This window comes from Chiloscyllium plagiosum, chromosome 4 (genome assembly GCF_004010195.1).
Source record: "Chiloscyllium plagiosum isolate BGI_BamShark_2017 chromosome 4, ASM401019v2, whole genome shotgun sequence".
NCBI classification, from domain to species: domain Eukaryota; kingdom Metazoa; phylum Chordata; class Chondrichthyes; order Orectolobiformes; family Hemiscylliidae; genus Chiloscyllium; species Chiloscyllium plagiosum.
This window is the reverse complement of record NC_057713.1, coordinates 104,141,753-104,166,410: the sequence shown is the minus strand read 5'-3', so window position 1 is coordinate 104,166,410 and position 24,658 is coordinate 104,141,753. Positions and strand designations below refer to the sequence as shown.

General features: G+C 40.2%; 1 protein-coding gene across 8 annotated transcripts in view; it reads right to left on the bottom strand.

Moving 5' to 3' along the window:
• LOC122549286 (calcium/calmodulin-dependent 3',5'-cyclic nucleotide phosphodiesterase 1A-like) overlaps positions 1-24,658 on the bottom strand; it is a 650,398-nt gene that overhangs the window by 103,929 nt on the left and 521,811 nt on the right. For all 8 annotated transcript variants that reach the window (XR_006311479.1, XR_006311480.1, XM_043688810.1 and 5 more), the window contains 3 exons: positions 16,833-16,934; positions 7,945-8,065; positions 4,851-4,932 (listed from right to left, as the gene is read on the bottom strand). Coding sequence is in view for 6 of the 8 variants with exons in the window: in XM_043688810.1 (XP_043544745.1) it covers positions 4,851-4,932; positions 7,945-8,065; positions 16,833-16,934 (305 nt within the window). In the remaining 2 variants the exon portion in view is untranslated. The remainder of the gene's footprint in view (positions 1-4,850; positions 4,933-7,944; positions 8,066-16,832; positions 16,935-24,658) is intronic.

The window sequence follows — 24,658 nt, the reverse complement described above, 5'->3', positions numbered from 1 at the left end:
GAATAGATGTTTGCCTTTAAATATGTCATTAATCAGAATGATATAAAATGATGATTTGATGCATTTTTGACTGCAGTTTTCTTTTAAATTTTCACTTTAAAGTGTTACACTTGTTATTTCATGGCTCCCGAAGGCATTTCATAGTGGACAGACAGAGAACGGCCATGGGGAATACCTGGGACAACGCAGTGGAGATACAGAAATATGAAGGGAAGGGGGCATGAGTGGTCCAGGTTAGGAAGGATAAGAATGACATGGAGATTTAGTTTGATGTCACAGTGAACTAAGTCAGGCCTTCTAATGAGCACAGCTTGGCTCAAAGACCTGTCTGACACTACCGCAGATAAAACAGAAATGTAAACTTCCTTGCATCCAGGAAATAAAAAATATGGTGGAAATGACTGACTTTTCATGGTAAACTTACCACAGAAGGCAGTTACAGAAAGAAGAAGTCATGAAGGTTTACAGGAGAACATGACATTCACCTCATGAGGGTCAAACTACTGTCATTAAAAAAGCTGCACATTGAAAGACGAGAATCCTTTGCACATCAGAACAATGACAGATTATGAAGAAGCCTACAATCCAAACAATTCTTTATGCTTGGGGTCGCTCTACCTGTGTGTATCTGGATTGAGACACTGAGCAAATGTTACATCTTATTTACGATATGAAACTATCACAAGTTGTGTGAGGTTACTGAGCAGCAGCCATTGGCAGATTCTATCCTCGCCCTCATTAATGAATGAGAGGCAATTCTGTATACAGTAATCCAGTCAAATATATTTTTGCACTCCAGGTTTACTAGATCGGCAAGTTTGCTTACTTAAATGCTATCTAAATTCCTTTGGAAATCATTGAGAATGTCTGCCTCCACCAGTCTCATAGGTCATAAGTTCTCCCCGGGTTTAGAGCAGGAGAGGAGGAATCCCATTGTCATTGTCCACATTAGGATTAATTGCATTGATAGGACTGAAGGGGAAGTTCTGATGTAAGATTATGAACAGTTAAGAGCTAGAGTATTAAACCAAACCGGGAGAAAGTGAGGACTGCAGATGCTGGAATGGCTCTTGCCTGAAACATCAATTCTCCTGCTCCTTGGATGCTGCCTGACCTGCTTTTCCGGCACCACACTCTCAACTATTAAGCCAAATCTCCAAGCTGATAATCTCAGGATTACTACCTGAGCCATGGTCAAACTGGCTCAGAGCAAATGAAGTCAAGGAATTCATGTTTGGCTTAAAGATTGGAGTGAGATTAATAGTTTTTGGCTCAGGGGCACTGACTACTGGGAAACTGGGATAGAAGGGAGCTTAAACCATGCTAGATACAGTGCCTTGGCAATGTAAATAATTAAAGCTGGAAAGAGGGCTTTAAACTAATTAAATGGGGTGCTCAGAAGAGGTTATCTGTAGTTTCATAAAACAAAAGTATGGTAATGATTGCCAGAATGGAACAGAATGTACAAGCACAAGAAATCAACAGTTGTTAGAGTCAAAGAGGAAAAATTGTTAACAGGCAAAATTAAAAGCTGCTTACTTAAATGTGCCAAGTATTGAATGAATAGCACAAAAAGAGATTAATGGATATGTTTTCATAGCTGATCATGGAGTAGGAGGAGATCAGAATTGTGAACTAAATAGTCAGGGGTATGTAGAGTTTTGAAAATATGGACACAGAGGGAAAGAGAGGTAGGGTGGTTTTATTAGTACAAGATGGAATAAGTATGATAGCAAGAAATGATCTTGCATTTGATAATGTAGAATCCACGTGGGTGGAGATAAGAAATAACAAATGGAAGACACTGGTAGGAATAGTCTGTAACAAAACATTAAAAGTACTGTAATTCAGGAAATAATGAGGATATGTAAAAAAAGGCAATAGATTACTATTCGGTGATTTCATGTAGACTGGGAAAATCAAATTGTCCAGGGTAGCCATGAGGAAGAACGCACAGTGTGTGTTTGGAATGGTTTTGTAGAACAATGTGTCATTGATCACATTAGGGACCAGGATAGTTTTGATCTGGCAGTATGTAATGAGTTAGGTTTATTAAATGACTTCAGAGTGAAAGGCTCTTAGAAAAGAGTGGCCATAACATTGTAAAGCTTAGAATTCAATTTGAGAGTGAGAAACTTGGGTCAGAAACAACTTTGCTAAACTTAAACAAGCATAATGATTTAGGAATGAGGGCTGTGATGACTGGAGTAGACTGGGAAAGGAATTTTGCAAGAAATAAGTGCGGAATAATGGCAGACATTTAAGAAAATATTGTATAACACATAGCAAAGATATATTCTATTGAAAAAGAAGGATTCTAAAGGGATAAGCCAACCATGGTTAATCAAAGAAGTGAAGAATAGTATCAAATTGAAAGAAAGAAACACATACTGTGGCAAAGATTAGTGGTCAGCCAGAGGATTGGGGGAGTTTTAAAATACAACAAAAAATTACTATAGAAAAATGAGAAAATAAAGTATGAGGACAAACCAGCAAGAAATACACAAATGAACAGTAAAAACCTATTTAAATACACAAAAAGGAAAAGAAGAAGCCAAAATGAATGGAGGCACCTTAGAGAACAAGGCTGGGGAATAATAAATAGGAACCAGGAAATGACAGTGGAGTTTAATGGTACCTTACATCCGTCTTCAGGGTGGAGGACATTAATACCATTCTAAAAATACTAAATCATCAAGGAACCCAAGGTAGGGACAGGCATAAAATAACTATCACTAGAGAAGAAACCTAAGGGAAAGTAATGGGGCTAAATCTTCCAGTCAGTGGTGAATACATTGTCTGAAGATTTCTACATCCCAGATCGTTTACTTTTTTAAACTGCGACTAGTGAAGGATCAAAACTGCCTTGAAGTAGAGGAGTCAGCAAACACAGCAGAAGTTGGGCAAAGAGAGGTCACACCCCATTTTTATGACATCAACTAACATAAGCAGACAAGTTTTGCAATGAATCAGGTCTTTCGGTGAATACTTCGGCGAGTGGGTGGCTGGATGAATCAGTGATTGAATGGAAGTGAGAGTGATTGAATGAGTGGGCAGTGGGGTGGGAGTCGATGGTGGCTGTATGGAGGAATGCCCCTTCCTTCCCTCCCTACTTTATCTGCACCCTTAGCAGTTCAGATTGCCCTTAATAGACTTTGCATGTACATTAACCAATCAGAAAACACTGGTGATGGCTAATAGGTGTAAGGATACCACAGGTTCTATTTTTTTTTGGTGATGGAAAAAATAAATATTCAGTTGCATGTCAGATGTAAAATATTTGGATATAAAAAAAAGTTGAGTGGGGTGAGAATATGATGTGGATAAATGAAAGTGTGGACTTGGACTCTGTGTATAACAACTAGCAGTGACTGATATACAAAAATAATTTGTCAGAAACTTGAAGGAAATGATTAAATATTCTGTTACTTAAAGCAGCAATCTTAATTTGTATACCTACCATAAAATCATTTCATTAGCCTAAGCATCTTACAAAGCTGACCAACAGATGTCAAATTTTCATTTACAGAGTGGACTTAAGTGAGGATCGAGGTCCATGATTACATAATAATTGCCAAAGCCTTTCAGTTTCTGGACAGATGGAGGTTGGATATGACACCTACATACATGTTGTGACTCCTCAGATATCCTGACAGAATGACTACACTGCAATTGTAGTTTAAGTTTAAAATTCTGATGGACAATTACCCTGACAATTCTGTGTCAGTAGCATCCAACACTCTCAGGGCGAAAGTGCGTACAAGAATTGTCATCTATAAAATTTAACAGGCAGAAAATTCTGGGCTGTCAACACATGCTCCCATTCTTTACTGGGAGCACTGACCTGACACATTTCTTCTTCTAATGTGGTGTAGGGGGTGGATTTAGCTCAGTTGGCTGGATACCTGGTTTGCGATACAGAGTGAGACCAGCAGCATGGGTTAAGCTCTCCTCTCACCTGAGACATGGTTACCCTCAGGTTGAGACACCACCAGTCATCCATCTCTCTGATGGGAGAGCAGACGTATGGTGTGGTAAGACTACGGGCAGGCTTATCTTTGATTTTTACATGAAGTTTCTTTACATTCCACCTTAATGGAGACTCATTTGAAAGAAGTATGTACATCCTTTGAAGTAAGAGGAAGATGAATTTAGATTAAGCATGTTAAATAATCATGTCGAAGTAGAAATCCTAAGAAGTGTGCATTACGAAAAATTACTTTCCAGGGAGCAGCAGCTTTTCTTCTTAGTTTTACATTACCATATCAACATCTACAGTCAACAGTAATAAATTGAATGATCAAACCATTGTACTGTATATACTCATACATAAACAATTTGTGAATAACACATGTTTGAAGCATCAATCAAATGCCATGAAAAAAGTATACAAGTTTTGAACAAGCCAAAGTTAACATTATAACATTTCTATACTGCAACTTCTGACTAGTAATAATGCATACTTTCATTCCCCCCTTAAGGTAAATTGTTCTGTCTTTTTTGATTTTGTTTTTTATCTTTAATACAATAAATACTAGTTTTTAATTATTCCAGTAGATTGTTTTCAAACATCAATACAATATGGAGGAAGCAGAGGGGAGTTCTTGTCAGGTTTCGTTTCATTTCTCCCATACAGTGATATTCAAATAGACTCCAAATCTAGCCCAGGCTCTTGTTCCTGATTTGGAGAATAGTAGAAATGGAGTTGAATTTCCTGATGATCGATTTTTTTCAATAAAAGTAGATGCTTATATATGACATTATGCTTTAAGCTGTTTCCTGTTAATTTAACCATAGATTGTACATTGAATCCTTTTTGATAAAGATATACCTGTATTTGAGCGTCCTACCTATTTGGGACTGAGCTACCATTGTTGAGTTACGATCACAGAGTGGAGAGAAAGGAAGCCCCAGTTCAGCCTCTTTGTCACCCTGCAATAAGATGAAATGAAGAACTGAAATTGAGCTGCTCATGTTGGTTTCTAATGTTATTACATAAATAAGGCTCAGGAACCTTGCAAAACTAAGTTTGCTAAGCCTTGTGCACACTGTGGTATTTTCCCCAACAACCACTCCTGATACTTTCAGGTGCTGACTGGATGTGTCTTCTAAAAGCAGTAATGCCCCTGAAATGTTAAATTCACTTGCTTAATTTTTGTTTACTTTTCTTCTGGTTTTCTGGATTTCCTTTTTTTTGGAGTGGGGGCCAGATAACACCACAGCAATCATGTGACATTTTCCAAATGACCATTGCCGGAACCACCTCTACCACAATGTGGTACTGGGTTGGTATTGTTCAGAGTCATTTACTGCCATCAATCCTCTTTGTTTTAGGCATACCAAGTGATTACTGGGAGAGAGTTGAATATCCACAGAAAAGGCATTGATCTTAGATAAAACCAACTTTTGTTGCATGATATTAATAAATACAACCACACTTGATCAGGCAGAATCTTTAGGACTCTGGGGAGCTGTTGTAGAAGCATCTGTTCATATAAATAATAATACAGAATTCTTTGGAAAAGCCTAAATCTTCCGGTTTTCATTAGGTCTAAATCTCGACTTAATTAGGAAGATGTGATTCAGAGATCAACAGGAGTCCTGACATATAGGTGATAAAATTGCACAGGAAACAAACTTCTAGTAGTCATTTCCACTGTATTGACCTCCGCAATTGTCTCTCGCACTAAGCTCCGTAAAATTTGGGCTCGATGCACAGGACTTGTCTGGATACTTACCCAGAAAACAGTGCAATGATTAATACTTGGTTATTTCAAAAGTGGTCAGTGTGAACAACACAACTGCCACTCTAAAAAATCTCTGAGCTGATCTGACTATTCCCCCAATCCAACAGTCCTCTCCAAATTGACCCAACTACCCAAGGATATGACATGACTAGTCCCCGACCCGTAGCCTTTCTGACCCGACATGACTGTCCTTCCAACCAACCTTCCTCAACATAACCATCCCCAAAACTGATAAGCCCTCAACTAACATCACACTTGTGCTCCCACATGCTAACTCACTTATCCCCTCAAATTTCTACCCAATCAAACATTCACTAATTCACTGAAAGACTTGAGAACTTTTAAAACTCTCTTGCATATGACACCTGATGTGTTAAAAAAAGGACATTTCACTCAGGAACTATCTTTCTGTGTTGGAAAATTGTGATTTTCATAGTTCTTCTGGAGTGGGCACAGTTCAAATGGGGAAGGGGAGAGCAGGTGGAGATGAAGAGTTATGGTCATAGCAGACTCAGTCGTGAGGGGTACAGGCAAGAAGCTGCAGATTGTTTCCAGGATGGTATGTTGTCTCCCTAAGTTCAGGGTCAACATTGTTAGTGATTGGCTGCAAAGTCAGAGAACATGGTTCACGTTGGTTCCAACAACATTGATAGAAAGAGGTTGAGGTCTTGAAGCAAAGATGTTGGGAAATAGGTAATAGATAGCAAAGGAGGACCTCAAAAGTTGTAACCTCTGGATTAGTCCCAGTGCTACAAATGAGTGTGTATATAAGAATAGGCAGATTGAGCAGTTGTATATGTGGCTGAAGTGTTGGTACAGGAGGGAGGGCTTTAGATTGCTGGATCACGAAATCAGTTTCTGTGATGGGTTTCATGTTAACTACAATCACACTAGCAATTGCTGTTGTTGGCAGTTTAAACTAATTTGGCAGGGAAATGGGATACAACGTGGAGATACTATACTGGGTGATGATCATGCAAATGTAAAACAAAAGCCAAGTCAGTCTGGAACGCAGAACATACATGGTCAACATAAGACACAAGGGAGCTCGACAAAGTTGGACAGCTTTTATTTTAATGCAAGTAAGACAGGTGGGTTGAGGGTGGTGGTTAACATATGGGAATACAACATTATTACAATCACAGAAAGAGTTTAGGGATGGACAAGCCAGGCAGCTCATATTCTAAGGTATAGCATATTCAGACATGAAAGTGATGGTTGTAAAAGAAGAGCTGGTATTGAACTATTTATCAATGAGTGAACTATTGCAAAAGGGATGGTATCTTAGAAGAATTCTCAACAGAGGCCATATAAATAGAACTCAAAATTAAAAATTGAACAATCACATTGTTGGGAGTATACTCTAGTCCCCAAAATAATCAGAAAGAGATAGAAGGGTAGATATGTTAGCAAATTTCAGAGAAGTATAAAAATAATAGATTAATAATTGTAGGGGATTTCAATTTCTCCAATATTAATGGGATAGACAGTCTGAAATGCTTAGAGAAGTGGTATTCTTCAAATATATCCAGAAGAGCTTTTTACACCAACATGTAGAAAGCCTACAGAAAATGTATGCAGATATTGTTTGGACTGGAAAGTTTCAGCCGTAAAGACAGACTAAATAGGCTAGAGGTTGTTTTGCCTTATGGCAGAGGGAGCTTCAAGAGGATCTGATTGAGGTGTACATAATTATATTGAGCACAGAAATGGCAGATTGGTGGAAACCTTTCCCAAAGTAGAGTGATGAATAACTGCAGGGCATAGATTTAAAGTAAAATGCAGGAGGTTTTATGGAGATTTAATAAAGAATTTTTCACGTAATGGATATCTGTAACTCTCTGCCAGAAAGGGTGGTCAAGGCAGGAACCATCATAACCTTTAATTTAGCTGATCATTTGAAGCCACACCACACAAGGCTCCTGATCAACTACTGGAAAACAGGTTGAGAATAGACAGGTGCCTGATCACTGGTGTGGACTCAATGGGCCAAATAGCCTCTATCCATTTTGGAACTCTCTGATTGCACAGGGGCTTGACCTTCTTTTCACCCAATATCTCCTACACTCATCAGTCTTCTGTGGGGATGGTTATGCTGACCCATCACTATACAAATATAAACATTACTCTCAGTTAAAACGTAAGTGCCCGTCAGTCTAATGTTTTTTTAAAACTCTGTGCTGACTAGAGATCTTACCTGTCTGAAGAATTCCTCCAACAATGCCATGGTCCAGCGATGATGCATCTCCCAGGCTTTCGTTGGATGGCTGATATCAGCTGTGTGCAGCAACATGGAAAAGGCTTTTGGTTTATCAATCCTGCAAATCAACATAGTGATGATAGAAATGACCAGTCTGAGGCAATGCAAAAAGAGTGCCATCAGAGGGTAAAAGATTACTGTCCATATAATTATATTACATCTGTTGGTAATCAATTACTGTTAATTTTTGATGTGAACATATATAAGGAATTCAGTCAGTGAAAAGCTTTGTATCAGAGCATCATTCACCCATAATCTGCACTTCTTTGCTATCTGTGATTTTATCTTTTGTGTATAAAATACCTCAATTTACATAAAGCACAGGTCGCAAAATCCTGACAGTCCACTTCACAAATATACATTGGCCAGAATTTGCTGACAGGAATCATGGTGAGGCAAATGGTACTTACTGTTATTCATATGTGAATAGTACAGCACCTTCAGATGAGGAGCAACGCTTTATCACTCAAATATCCAAAAATTGGTATCCATGTTGTAGTGCTCCACAATTATATTCACAAAGGCATTTTGATGTCTGCCTCACTATTGAATTGTGTTGAATGGCACAAAGTTACTTCATTTGCCCAGTAAATACAAATTAAACTTGACAGATGGGGTAATTCTTGTCATTTCAAAGCAAATAACTTTTAATTATGTCATAAAAATAGTTACTACCAAACAACATCTATGGCACTGAAAACTAATTATTCTCAGTGTGGAGTAACATTCCTTCAGATCTCATTGTTGGACAGTTTAAAAATGCAAAATTAAAAACTTTATGATGATTGTACTTTGCCTTTCTGTCTCATTTTATCTTTCTCTTCAATAAATCTTACCTCTTCCTTTATTTCTCTTCTTGACTTGATTTGACATTGAATTCAGACACTGATTATGAATTGTCAGTTCTTCCTCAATCATTTGTTCTGATTACTTAAGGAGATACACAGTTGGCTGTCCTATTCACTCTGATCTCACATGGCCAGTTTCCTTCACTATAATGTTGCCAGCTCCCATATTTGCAACTTTATGGATAAAAATATAGAGAGTTGCAGCCTGCTTTGACAATTATAACTAGTAAAAGACTTTTGTTCAATATCCTGCTATGGCACAATTTGTCCTGATATATGTATAAATGCTGCACTGAGTTCAGAAATACAAAGGTCCTTGCTTAAAGTAAAATGTCACAGCATCTTTAAGTTGTCATTCACAATTAGTCAAAGTGATTAAGAATCTGGATAGCCATATTGCCAAATAACGAACCGCATCCATGTGTGGAATTAATAACATTCAATCTTAATGTAATCAACAACATATACCCTTCACTAGTGGATGACCGTAAAAAGTAAATTCCAAACGTCAAGGTCAGTAAATTCATCTTGAAATGCCAAGTCCCATCAGCTGCACCACAATCCCATCATTTACCTCCAATCTTACTCAATCCCAAAAATTCCTAACTTCATCTCATACTCTCACATATTTCTCAACTTGGCTGTTTAATTGTCACAGCTCAAGTAATATTTGAGCAATTAAATCCTTCAATATCAACATTCGATAGTTATTGTAAATCTTCTTGATTTCTCTTCAGATTTTCTTATCTCTTGCTCTCTGTCAGAAAGCCTCGAGATTACGGCCAGTAACATGACCATCCTTTATTTATCCCACAACTCTAACCAAACAGATGCTGCCTCTTTGCTTCTTCCCTATGGGTTGACCTTTATAAAGCACAGAGTTCACTGCTCACACACCCGATGAAATTTGGTTTCAAACCAATTGACTTTAAACAAGGCCACCTTATAGTGATAACAGGGGAATATAACTAGGTAAGTGTGAAACCTATGTTCCTTAGTGGGAGGAAGTACCACTCTCTGGAGATGCCCTGCAAAATATGATTGCAGTAGGCACTGCTGGGACTGACAAGGCCATGGATGGAAAGGATGTGGCCAATAGAGAGAGATATGGTGTGTGTTTTGGGTGGTGAGGGAACATGGAATATAGAAACAGGTGATGAGTGAGGTGGTAGAGTGGGTTTTGAAGGCCAAATGGGGAGATATAAAGATGGTCACACAGGATCCCCAACTCAAAATGATGTGTCCACCTTTCCTACCTACTTTTTCAAGAGATTTATTAAAAGAATTACTTCTCACTCTTACATACCAGCTACTACGCAATGTATTGCACTGGTGGAGGCAGATTGAGGGATTCAATAGGGCACTAGTTACTTCTAAATAGTTGACTGTCTATTTTATATGACTGTGTTCCCGAGTCCAAGCTCTAACTTGCAGTGCCCACATTGTGGCGAGTCTGCAGTTAATGGCACACTGCAAAGATGCAATCCTCACAATGCTGCAGGCCCATTCTGCTTGTGTCCCTCTGACAAAGCAAATTAGTTATATTCAGTTCCTCTTAAAATAGAATGTCTCAATGATATATTATCGAACTACAGAGAATACCGGAAAAAAAAACACTTCAGTAACTGCTGCAAATCAGGAGGTGGCAAGAAATTTAGTGAAATTGTAATTACTAGCATTGATCACAATTCAAAAAAGATACAGTAGATTAATCCCAGGTATGGAGAGACTTTCTTACAAGGAGAGGTTGAGTAGGTTGTGCTCTTTGCAGTTTAGGAGAATGAGAGAAGATCTAGTTGAAATATATAAGATACTGAGGGAGCTTGACAGGGTAGATCTTAAAGGTTGTTCCCCTTTATGGGACAGTCTAGAATCAGAGAGCATAATCTCAGAGTTAGGAGTTTAAGGCAAAAATAAGGAGATTTTTTTTCTTTCAGAAGATGGTGAATCTGTGGAATTCTTTACTGCAAAGGGCTGTCAAGGATGGATCACTAAGTATATTCGAGGCTGAGTTAGACAAATGTCTAATTATTCAGGGAATCAAGGGTTAAGGGGACAAGACACAAAAAGATCCAAGGATGATCAGATCAGATCATCCAGGATTGCATTGAATAGCAGAGTCTGTTCAATGAGTCAAATGGCCTACTTTGGCTCCGACAGACTATGGACGTATGAGCAAAATGGTATTGAGCAAACTAATAGAGCTGTGGGTCGACAAGTCTAATTGTCAATGATAATGAGGTAGTGGATGTTAACTTGCAAAAAATCCCTCTTTTCACGAAAGGTTTCACTGCATTAGCAAGTAGCAAATTTATTCAGGAAAGGAGGGACGCAAACAGTTAGTTTCATGTCTGTCATGGGGAAAGTGTTGGAATCAATCATTATAGGGATTACCATCTGAACACTTGAAAAAAAAATCAAAGTAATCTGGAAGAGTTAGCATGGTTTCACCAAATGGATATCATCTTTAATCAATTTATTGGAAATCTGTGCAGGAGTAAAATGCACTGAGGATAAAGTGACACATCAAAGATTATGGAAAATAAAATGAAGCAGTGAGTGACATGTTAGCATGGATAGAAGATTGACTTCCTGGCAGAAAGGAGCTGCACAAATTCAACGGGAGGCAGTCGTATAGTGGTAATATCGCTAGATTAGCAATCCAGAACTTCAGCTAATGTTCTGGGAAGTTGAAACTTTATTGCTGGAACAGCACAGTAGGTCAGGCAGCATCCAGGGAACAGGAGATTCGACGTTTCGGGCACAGGCCCTTCTTCAGGAATGAGCAGAGAGTGTTCAGCAGGAGAAGATAAAAGGTAGGGAGGAGGGACTTGGAGGAGGGGCATTGGAAATGTGATAGGTGGAAAGAGGTCAAGGTGAGGGTGATAGGTCGGAGTAGGATGGAGGCGGAGAGGTCAAGAAGAAGACTGCAGGTCAGGAAGGCGGTGCCGGGCTGGAGGGATCTGGCTGAGACAAGGTGGGGGGAGGGGGGATGAAGAAACTGGTGAAGTCCAAGTTCATCGCCTGCGGTTGGAGGGTTCCCAGTCGGAAGATAAGACGTTCCTCCTCCGACCGTCGGGTTGTTGTGGTTTGGCGGTGGATGAGTCCAATGACCTGCATATCCTCGGTGGAGTGGGAGGGGGAGTTGAAATGCTGTGCCACAGGTTGGTTGGGTTGGTTCGTCCGGGTGGCCCAGAGGTGCTCTCTGAATCGCTCCGCAAGTAGGCGGCCTGTCTCCCCAATATAGAGGAGGCCACACCGGCTGCAGCGGATGCAGTAGATGATGTGGGTGGAGGTGCAGGTGAATCTGTGGCGGATATGGAAGTTTCCTTTGGGGCCTTGGAGAGAAGTGAGGGGGGAGGTGTGGGCGCAAGTGTTGCACCTCCTGCGGTTGCAAGGGAAGGTGCCGGGAGTGGAGGTTGGGTCGGTGGGGTGTGTGGATCTGACAAGGGAGTCGCGGAGTGAGTGGTCTCTACGGAAAGCTGATAGGGGAGGGGAGGGAAATATATCCTTGGTGCTGGGGTCTGTTTGGAGGTGGCGGAAGTGACGGCGGATGATGCGCTGTACATGGAGATTGGTGGGGTGGTAGGTGAGGACCAGACCAGAATGTTCTGGGAACACAGGTTCAAATCCCACCAAGGTGGGATGGTAAAATTTGATTTCAATAAAATCTGAAATAAAGAGATGATTTAATAGTGACCACATCGCTGTCAATTGTCATAAAAATCCCATCTGGTTCACTAACATCTATTGGCATTCATATGACGCTAGATCCACAGCATTGTGGTTGACTTGTAACTGCCCTGTGGGTAATTAAGGATTGCCATTAAAGACTGGCCTAAACAACGATACCTACGTCATGTGAATGAATAAAAATAAAAGGTGCCCAGTCTGATTGGCAGTATAATGTGTGCAGTTCTGCATATCTCTGTCTTGGGGCCTCAAAGATGTAAATCTCAGTGTGTGGCTGGGTCACCATTTACTGCCCATCTCTAGTTGACCTTAAGACAATGTGAGCTGCCTTCTTAACCCACTGCAGTACATGTGCTGCAGATAGAGCCATAATGTCGAGGGAGGGAATTCTATGATCTAGCAACAGTGAAAGAACAGTGATATATTTCCAAGTCAGGATGGTGTGTGGCTAGGAGGGAAACTTGTAGGTGGTGGTGTGCCCATGTGTCTGCTGCCCTTGTCCTTCTAGATGGAAGTGGCTGTGGGTTTGGAAAATGCTCTCTAAAGATTTTTGGCAAATTCATTAGTGCATCTTGTAGATAGTACACACTGCTGCTGCTGAGCATCGCTGATGGAGTCATAGAGTCACAGAGTCATAGAGGTGTACAGCACAGAAACAGACCCTTCAGTCCAACCCGTCCATGCTGACCAGATATCCCAATTCAATCTAGACACCCCTGCCAGCACCCGGCCCATATCCCTCCAAACCCTTCCCATTCATACACCCATCCAGATGCCTTTTAAATGTTGCAATTGTACTAGCCTCCACCACTTACTCTGGCAGCTCATTCCATACACGTACCACCCTCTGTGTGAAAAAGTTGCCCTTGAGGTCTCTTTTATATCTTTCCCCTCTCACCCTAAACCTATGCCCTCTAGTTCTGGACTCCCCCACCCCAGGGAAAAAACTTTGTCTATTTATCCTATCCATCATGATTTTATAAACCTCTATAAGGTCACCACTCAGCCTCCGATGCTCCAGGGAAAACAGTCCTAGCCTATTCAACCTCTCCTTATAGCTAAAATCCTCCAACCCTGGCAACATCCTTCTAAATTTTTTTCTGAACCCTTTCAAGTTTCACATCTTTCCGATATTAAGAAGAAGTGATTGAACATATGTGGATAAGGTGTCAGTCCATCGGGCTGCTTTGTCCTGGATGGCGTCAAGTTTCTAGAGTGTTATTGGAAGTGCAATCATCCAGGCAAGTGGAGAGTATTCCATCACACTCACAGAGTCATAGAGTTATAAAGCATAGGAGCAGACCCTTCAGTCCAACTAGTCCATACCAACCTTGTTCCCAAACCAGACTAGCCCCACTTGCCTACATTTGGTCCATATCCCTTAAAACTTTCCTACTCATGTACTTACCCAAATGACTTTTAAGTGTTGTAGCTGTGTCTGCATCCACCACTTCTTCTGGAAGTTCACTCCAAATCCAAAAAAATTGCCCTCATGCTCTTTTTAAATCTCTCTCCTCTCACCTTAAAAATATGCCCTCTCGTTTTGATATCTCCTATTTTCCATAACAGACCCTTGCTATTCACCTTATCCACGTCCCTCATAGTTTTAAAAACCTCAATAAGGTCATCCTTCAACCTTCTACGCTCCAGCAAAAATAAAAGATCCAGCCTATCTTTGGAACTCGATCCTTCCATTCCCGGCAACATCCTGGTAAATGTTTTCTGAACTGTCTCCGATTTAATAATATCCTTCCTATAGCAGGCTGACCAGAACTGTACACAGTACTCCCAGAAGTGACTTCACCAATGTCCTGTACAGCCTTAACATCACATCCCCACTCCTATACTCAAAGGTCTGAGGAATGAAGGCAAGTGTGCTAAATGCATTAACCCCCCTGAGCACCTGTGATATAAACTTCAAAGAATGATGCACCTGAACCCTTAGGTGTCTCTGTTCTACAACACTACCCAGGGCCCTCACATTAATTGTGTAAGTTCTACCCTTCTCCTGACTTATGATTTGTAAATGGGCTTCAGGAGGTGAGTTACTCACTGCAGTATTCTGACCTGTGCTGGTGCTGTGTTTATGTGATAAGTCCAGTTCAGTTTCGGTCATTGGTAACTCCCCAGATGCTGACAATGACGACAACACCACTGAATGTCAAGGGGTAATGGTCAGATTGTCTCTTAAAGGAGATGGTCATTGCCTGGCATTTCTGTCACGAGAATGTTACTTGCCAGTTTTCCAAGCCTCAATATTGTCCTCATCATGTTGCATTTAAATATAGACTGCTTCAGCATCTGAAGAATCACAAATAGTTCTAAACATTGTGCAATCATTGAACAAAAATCCTCACTTCTGACGTTATGGTAGAAAAAAGGTCATTGGTGAAGCAGTTGAAGATGGTTAGGCCTTACCCTGAGGAACTTCTGCAGCGATGTCCCGGAGTTTAGGTGACTGACGTCCGATAATCACAGCCTTCTTTCTATGTGCCAAATATGACTCTAACCATTGGAGAATGTATTCCCTCATTCTCACTGACTTGATTTTTGTTAGGGCTTGTTGATTTCACACTTGGATAAATCCAGCCTTGACATCAAGGGCTGTCATTCTCACCTCCCCTCGTGAACTCAGCTCTTATGTTCACGTTTGAACCAAGGCTGTAATGAGGTCAGGAGCTGAGTGGCACTGGCAGGACCCAAACTGGGCATCATACAATCATAGAGATATACAGCATGGAAACAGACCTTTCACTCCAACTTGCCAATGCCAACCAGATATCCTAAATTAACATTTGTCAGCACTTGGCCCATATCCCTCTAAACACTTCCTATTCATATACCCATTGAAATGCCCTTTAAATGTTGTAATTGTATCAGCCTCCACCACGTCCTCTATCAGTGAGCAGGTTATAGATAAGCAGGTGCTGCTTGATAGCACTATTGATGACACCTTCCATCGCTTTTGTGATGGTCAAGAGTAGACTTATGGGACGGAAATGGGCCAGGTTGGATTTGCCCTTCTTTGTGTACAGAGTTTTCCGAGGCACTTTGTTGGGCAGATGTCAATGTTATAGCTGTTTTGGAGCAGGTTGGCTGGGGCGAGCAGTAAGTTCTAGAACACAACTGCTCAGTACAATTGCCAGAATGTTGCCAGGGCCAAATGTTGTTAGCAGTATCTAGTGCTTCCAACCATTTCATGATATCTGATCTAACAATCCAAACAATCCAATTCCTTCTTGAATGCCTTTCATGGATCCACCTCACTACAGTCAAAAAGTGCACTTTGGATTCTAATCACTCACTGAATTAAGAAGGTTTTCCTCATGTCTCCATTGTTTCTTTTGCCAGTTGCTTTAAACATCAATTTTACAACATAGAAACAAACCAAGCAGCACAATTGCTCTCAGCTGGTATGTTGCTCCACATTACTTTCCTCCTTGCCTACTTCATTGAATCTTCATTGAAAATTGGTTAGCTAGCTTCCCCTTAAATGCATCTATAGTATTACTTTAAATAATTTAATAGTAAACAGAATTTTATTCATTTATGTTATATAAAAGCAGAAAGTGCTGGAGAAACCCTGCATATATGGCAAAGAGAGAAACAAAGTTAACTTTTTAAGTGCACTTGGCTGTTCTTTGGAATTGTTTGACTCAGAACATTAACTCTGTTCCTCTTTTCATAAAGTTAAAAATCACACAACACCAGGTTATAGTCCAACAGGTTTAATTGGAAGCACACTAGTTTTCGGAGTGGCGCTCCTTCATCAGGTGATTGTGGAGGGCTCGATCGTAACACAGAATTTATCAGTCCTCTTTTCACAGATGCTGCCAGACCTGCTGGGTTTCTCCAGCACTTTCTGTTTTAATTTCACTTCGTCAGCATCTGCAGTACTTTTTTAAATTGGAATGTGCTATTCATTTAAATAGATGGAAAAAAAAATTTGCCATGGCCTGGTCTTTGCTACAAAATCAGGACTGGATACCTTTCTGTGACAGCCTACAACATCACTGTGACAATGATACGGTTTAAATGTTCCTGTCAGGTCTCCTGTGGTAGTTACTTTCTACAACAGGATCATTCAGCAATGATCAGTAAAACTTCCTGAAGAGCTGTTCAAACTTCTTGTTTTAATTTTCAGCAGTATTAGCTATTCATGATGTAGGACAAGGCTTATGCAGTTTTAACATTAGCTATGAATAAGCAAATATACAGCAGTTAATGCACTAGACACAAATGACTTTTCATCAGATTTTCTGATGGCTGAAAGAGATGACTCACCCTTCAGGTTGCTGCAATGCATTCTTCATAGCTTTGACTTGTTGAAAATGGCAAGACATGTCAGTCGCCAACACCATCTCAATTACCAAGGCTCGCAGTTCCCTTTGGAGAATAACAGACAAATCATGAGATTCTTCTCACAAATTCAATAAAACAAGCTAATTGTTTTAACATTTCAAAATTTTGGTATGCAGCATTCACCTCAAAAGGTCAATGTTTTCTTTCGCCAAAGTCACTCAGTGTCTTCTTCTCAAATATCATACATTATTTGAAGTAATGAAATAGAAGATTAACCTCTGTATATAAATTAAATATTGTTACAGGATGAATGATGAGGTATTATTTTTTTCAATTACAGAGAGAAGTTCTCAATTAATTTTGCTTTCAAAAACATTTGCTAAATAACCGCAGCATGCTTAAGTACACCTGACAGCCAACTTGAAAGAACTCCATGAGCAGTTCTTAAGATTTCAATTTTCCACAATTCTTCATGACTTTAACTCAGTTTACAAATTAGCAGTGGTTCAACATTATTGAAGGGAATCCTATCAATGCAACTTATAACGATAGAAAAAAGAAATCACCTCTTACTCACTAAGTACAGGGCGTTCTGCTAAAACATGGGTTTTGTTAATGTGAATTTGCTATAATGTGATTGACGAATTGGGGACACTGTACCTAAAGCGTGAATTTTTAAAACATGTGTTGGCTGTAACATGATTACACCACCAACACTTTATAGAGTCCCTCCAGTGTGGAAGCAGGCCATTCAGCCCAACATGTCCACACCAACTCTCCAAAGAGCACAGTACCCAGAACCAACACCCTACCCTGTCCCTGTAACCCTGCATTGCCCATGGCTAATCCATCCTAACCTACACATCCCTGGACACTGTGGGTAATTCACCACGGCCAATCCACCTAAACTGCACATCTTTGCACGATGGGAGGAAATACACGCAGACACAGGGAGACTCCACACAGACAGTCACCTAAGGCTGGAATCAAACCTGTGTCCCTGGCGTTGTGAGGCAGCAGTGATAACCATTGAGCCACCATGCCGCTGCTGTTTCTAAAGCGCGATTTTTCTATAACACGGGGTTGCACAAGAATACAACCATTGTGTTGTAGAAGAACTACCTGCAGTACTTCTAATACTATCTCTTCTCCATGAATCAATAGCACTTTGCCCTAACCCCACACACCAAACCTCAGGCTGAAAAATCACCACACCCCCAATACAAACTTATATAGCCAGTGAACAGCAATATGTCCAAATTCCCCGTATGACTGAGCACAACATAAGCAGAGTATCAACCAAGCCCTTTCTCCCTTACTGCCCCCTCCCATTGTAGCAGCACCTGTTCCTCTGTTACTTAATATGATCACATAGACGGGGAGAAATAACAGGCTCCAGCAAAATGTAAAAGGTTTTTACATTCACAACCATTGGGCATTGCGAAACACTTTACAGTCAATTCAGTACTTTTGAAGTCTAGTCACTGCTGCAACACAGGAAATGTGGCAACCAATTTACACACGGTAAGCTCACTACCTTTTTTTGTGACGTTGATTAAAGGATAAATATTGACTGGGACACTGCCGATAACTCAGTGCTCTTCTTTGAAGGAATAGAACTGGATCTTTTACATCCACATGAGAAAGTAAATGAGACCATGATTCAATGTCTTATTGATAAGATTTGAACTCCATCATTGCAGTATATTTTCAATCTGACATTTTGTAAAAAAAACTGATTTTGGAAATGTATTTGGGGTTTATTCAATCTCATCTAAATTCAACTAATGAGTGAATTTGGAATAAAAATGCGATACCAGCAATAAATCTTTCAGATTGGCATAAAAATCTAACTCATTCATGAAAGTCTTGCACGAGAAGAAATCTGCTGTCCTCATCCAATCTGGCCTACACACGACACATATCCTCAGCAAGTTGTACCAAATGGTAAAACTCCTGCTGATTAGTAAATTATTCAGCTGAGGAGCTGATGTATAAGTTCTCTTCTATGTTAGAAGCAGATGCCAGTCTTCAGCCATTTTAATTATTCCAGATTATAGAAAGAAACAGCAAAAGCACCAGATACAGCAAAGGCTATGGGTTCTGATAATTTTCTTTTAACAGCAAGGATTTTCCACCTACAGAACAGTTGAGAATCAACACATTGCTGTGGATCTGGAGTCACGTGTGGACCAGACCAGGTGAGGATGGCAGTTTCCTTCCCTCAAGACATTAATGAACCAAATGGGATTTTCCTAACAATCTGCAATGGATCTATGGTTATCCAGACTCTTAATTCCATATTTTCATTATTATTATTAAATTCTACACCTACTGAGGTTAGCTTTGAACCCAGGTCCCCAGACATTACCTGCATCTGTGGATTAATAGTCTAGTCATTATACAACGAGGGCATCACCTCCTCACCTTCAACATAATATTGAAGACTTCCTTGACAGGACTAGCCAGGCACCAGCCAAGTTGTTTCAATACAGCTGCACCACTTTCAAATCCTAAACAGTGTGGAAAATTGTCCAAGTATGTTCTGTCCATAAAATAAAACAAGATAAATCTAATCCTGTCAATTACCCTTCCAGCAGTTTCTCACTCAAAAATAGTAAAGTAATAGGAGGTGTCACCAACAATGCTATCAAGGAGTATGTACACAGCAATAACTTGTCTGGGTTTCTTCAGGGTCATTCAGCTCTTGACCTCATTATAATTTTAGTGCAATGGAGAAAAAAATGGTTGAACTCAAGAGGTATCGTGAGAATGATCACCATTGAAGGCAACATTTGATCAAGTGGCTAGTGATCTCTTTCAAGATTCTGTAGACAATGGAACACTTCCTATGGATTAGAGGTTAGCTAATATAACTCCATATTTAAAAAAGGAGGTAGAGAAAATAGAAAATTATAAACTGGTAGCCTGACACTGACAGTAAGGAAAATGCTAAAGTCCTTTATAAAAGATTTAATAGCAGAGCACTTGGAAAACAGTGCTGGGATTGAACAAAGTTAGCATGGACTTACCAAAGAGAACAATACTTGGCAAATCTATTGGAATTTTTTGTGAATGTAACTAGAAGAATCGATTGGGGGAATCAGTAGATGAGATTTATTTGGACTTTCAGAAGTTGATAAGGTCCTACAGAGAGGTTATCATGGGATTGGGGTTAGTGTACTGACATGGGTAGACAATTAATTGGCAGACAGGAAATGAACAGTAGAAATAAACAGGTCATTTTCCGACTGTTAGCCGGTGACCAGTAGCGTACAACAAGGATCAGTGCCAGCTGATCACAATATATATTAATGATTTAGATGTGGCAACTAACTATAATTTCTGAAAGCTTGCAGACAGCACAGCTTTCTGGGAGCATGAACTATTAGGAGGATGCACAGATGTTTTAGTGTGATTGGACAAGTTGAGTGAGTGGGTAAATGCATGGCAGATGAAATATACTGTAGATAAATAAGCAGTTATCCACTTTGGTGGCAAAAACAGGAAGACAGATTATTAGCTAAATGATGACAGATTGGGAAGAGGGGACGTGCAACAAGCCTGGATGTTCTTGTACACCAGTTACATTAAGTATGCATACCAGGTACAGCAGGCAGGGAAGAAAGTAAATGCCTTGTTTGCATTCACAGGGAGAGGATTCAAATACAGAAGCAGGAATGTCCCACTGCAATTGTACAGGGCCATGGTGAGACCACACTTGGAATACTGTGTGCAGTTTTGGTCTCCTTTTACTGAGGAAGGATGTGCTGGCTGTGGACGGAGTGCGTGGAAGGTTTGCCGGACTGTTCTTGGGATGATAGGATGATGGCAGGACTTACGTATGACCAGGAAGTGAGGTAAGGATTAATGTCTTCACCCAGAGCATGGTGAGCCTATGGAATTCTCTGCCACATAAATCAGTTGAGGCCAAAACATTGAATGTTTTCAAGGAGGACACATATAGCTCTTAGGATTAAAGGGAACAATGGGAATGGTGTGTGTAGTGATTGGAACGAGGTCAGCCAGGTGGATATCACTGAGTGTGAGTTCCCTGACTGGGGCTGTTAACCCAGGCTGATCAGGGAGTCTGGGCTGATAGGTATAAGCAAGTCTCAGGGATTCTCCTCACTGTAGGGACTAGCTGGTCAGGTCATGTACTTTGCATGTGTATAAAAAAGAGTGCTTTGATGATCGATATCAGCTTCCGTGGAGTTACTTCAGTGGCAATGAGATAAACAATACGCTCCTGAAAACAATTCATTCAACAGTTGTCTTTGAGTTGGGATAAGCTTTTCTAGCATTATGCCTTTATTTGGGAAGCTTGATTCATTTGATCCTGCCATTGAAGACTGGGCCCAGCATGTGGAAAGAAAGTGTCATTTTTTTCCTGGGCAAATGAATAGCAATAAGTAATTCTTCTGACCTCTTGTTAAAAGCAGGAACAGGTTTGAATGACCAGATGGCTCATGCCTATTCATATTTTCTTTTCTAAATCAGAGCTATGGTGGATTAGTCTCCAAATACTTTCATTAATGCAGCCAAAAATACTGACAAAGATTTACATCCATAATAAAACATCCCTTCTACCACCTTCACCATTCAATCCTTCCTACCATAGTGGTAGCAACATATACCTTCTCTGCAGCAACTCCACAAGACTCCTTCAACAGTACTTTCTAAACCCGTGACCGTTGAAGGATAATGGCAGCGAATCCATGGGAACACTACTGCCTATAAATTCTCCTCCAAGACATACCCCAAGGTAATTTGTAACTGTGCTCCATTCCTTCATTTCAGGGAAATTGCTTTATTTTGCACTTGATGCCAAACATGCGGATGCCTACTTTGGTACCTTCCAAGCATATTTGAGCTATGGTAATCACCACTTAGCCCCAACGTTTATCACCAGGGCAAGACGTTTAAACAGACACATCTCATTAGCACAGCACCCAGTTAGCATCTGTTTTCATCCTTTCCTCAAAATCAACCATTATACCTCTGTTTATAACAGAGTAGCTTTTATAGTGTTTTAACAGCTTTCTCAATTTGTGTTGTTACCTTCAAAGATTACAATGTATAAAGCCTCAGGTCTCTCTATCCCCATAACCATTTTATCAATGTGCCATTTACCTTTTACTGCCTTCCATCATTCTTCCTTGGAAAATTCCCATGTGCCTTAAGTGGCCGATAATGTCTATGTCTACCAGACTCAGTTGCTGTCTCTTCTTATTTTGGCCATTCAACTTCCCCTGCTGGAACATTCTCTCTGGAGCACTGTCCCCCACCTCACCTCCTTCGAGCAATGCCACCAATTAAGAACCTCCACTTTATCTATTTTTGTCCTGAAATATTTTGTCATACTTGTTAATGGAACCTTCGATTTTTAGCATGTATCCTGCATTAGCCTAAAATCAGGATGTCGAATGAGTTTCATTGAATCCGAATGAAACAAAAGTCATGAACAGAGTTGAGAATTAGTTCTGAGTGGTCCAGAAAGAAAATTCTAGAGGCCTGCAATGGACTAAGATTGAGCACTGCCTATAATTATTCATAAACATATTTGTAACGATGGGGCAGTCAGTTAGCTCTCAAAATTCTCACTTGCACTCTCTAGTTAATTTTAACTGACTGCCTTACAACCAGTGAGCCCATATAGTGCACACAAAGTTTGAGAAATGCAATATTGCCCAATATACACAGTGCAAAATATTCATTCATTCAGTTAATTATCTTATAAATCAAGATGGGGAGACTGTTATTTTGGTGAAAGGTTGAAATATTGCTAAATGAGCCTATGCTACTTTGAGAGTTTTTGCATGCAAATTTATGCCTAATTGCTGGATAGCCCAATTTGAACTTGACTGGAAATGCCACAAACCTACATGTCTACGGCTGAAGCTGTGTGGTGGGTTGGCTGACACACAGTGGAAGGTGAGAGAATGATGCGTACATTGAATAAGCAGGTGCACAGGCCACAGGGGCTAACATAGGATAAACTGCACAGAACAGGCCATTCAACCCAAATGATCCATGCCATTCTTTATGCAGCAGACCAATATCCATTTGTTGAATAAGGCAGCAAAAGACTTCAGAAATTTGCAAGGAGTTTTATTGGAAATCTACAAGTTTTACTCTTGACCACTGTCCTATCCAAAGGCCAACACCTCCACTGACAAAGCTCTTAAATACAAAGTCAACTGAGCACCTCTTGCTGTCAGCCAATTGTGGAACTGTTTTCATTTATCCTTAAAGGTCTAATATTTCCTACACTGATATGCTCCACATGAGCTTCCTCATATCTTTTCTCATCAAATTTGATTGTTGTAATCCTCTCTCCCCTTCTCCCTAATTCACGTGCCAATCTTCCAGTTAAATATATTCATCTGTTCACAGAATCTCAAATTATTATGGGACAGAAAGAGGCCATTTGGTCCACTAAATCTGTGTTAGTTTTCTGAATAAGCCATTGCTGAGTGCCACCCTCCTCTTTATCCTCTATATCCTGCAATTCTTCCTTTCGGAAAACAACTCAATTCCCTCTTGAATGCCTCGATTGAACCTCCCTCTTTTTGCACTATCACCAAAGCCTTAATTTCTTCCTGCAAGTGTCCAACTGCCTGTATTCTCGTAAAAAGTGTAATAGCCAGAATGCATATGTGTTTCAGTAAAGATCAAATTAGTGAGGGCACAAGTTTAGGGTGACAGGGGAAAGATATAAAAGAGACCTAAAGGACAACTTTTTCACGCAGAGGGTGGTACTTGTATGGAATGAGCTGCCAGAGGAAGTGGTGGAGCCTTGTACAATTGCAACATTTAAAAGGCATTTGGATGGATATATGAATAGGAAGTGTTTGGAGGGACATGGGCCAGGTGCTGGCAGGTGGGACTAGATTGGGTTGGGATATCTGGTCAGCATGGACGGGTTGGACCGAAGGGTCTGGTTCCATGCTGTACATCTCTATGACTCTAGTGCCTTAAAGAAGACTAACATAACTTTCTTGCTCTTGTACTCTACATCCTTACTAATAAAGCCTCAAATACTGCATGCTTTATTAGCCAGTCACTCAACAAATCATCCCATTTGATTCGCAAATAAACCCAGATTCTGAACCTCATTTTTATTTTTGTTTAAATCATCTCCCCATGTTCTCCTCACCAAAATTATTCACTTCACACTTCTCTGCATTTAACATCAGTTGCCAACTGTTCAACCATTCAATCAACTGTTTATGCCTTTTTGAATTTCTATAATAACAATCTTACAGAGTACAATATTCGCTACCTCTTCTGAAAATCTTGAAATCAAGATCTAGATCATCAATTATTACCAGAAAGAGCAAAACATTCCAACACCCCTGGGCAACCCTGCTACTAATCTTCTGCTACCCTGAAAACATCCATTAGCCACTTTTCCCAGTTTCATGTATCTCCTTACCATTATTGTCCTTTTTATTCCACGAGATTTAATTTTGCTCATTTGTCAGCATTGTTGTGGAGCACTGTTGCACACACTCTTTGGAAGTTATGACATGTTATAACTGGAAATTTTATAGTGGGATTACCAGGAGTCAATGTTATGCTCCCTGCTTTCCTCAATATGTGTTAATGACCTCAACAAATTTGTGCGTTATCACCACAATTTCTCTAACTGTACACAGAACAACTATTCTGAAAATCAGATGTACTTTCAGGAGTGAAAACTGGAGGCAAGAACATAACAAGCCTGTGATACACTGACGTCAGAACAATATTTGCAGAATCACGAGTCCCAGCAAAATATCACAAATCAACCAGAGGCTTAGAGT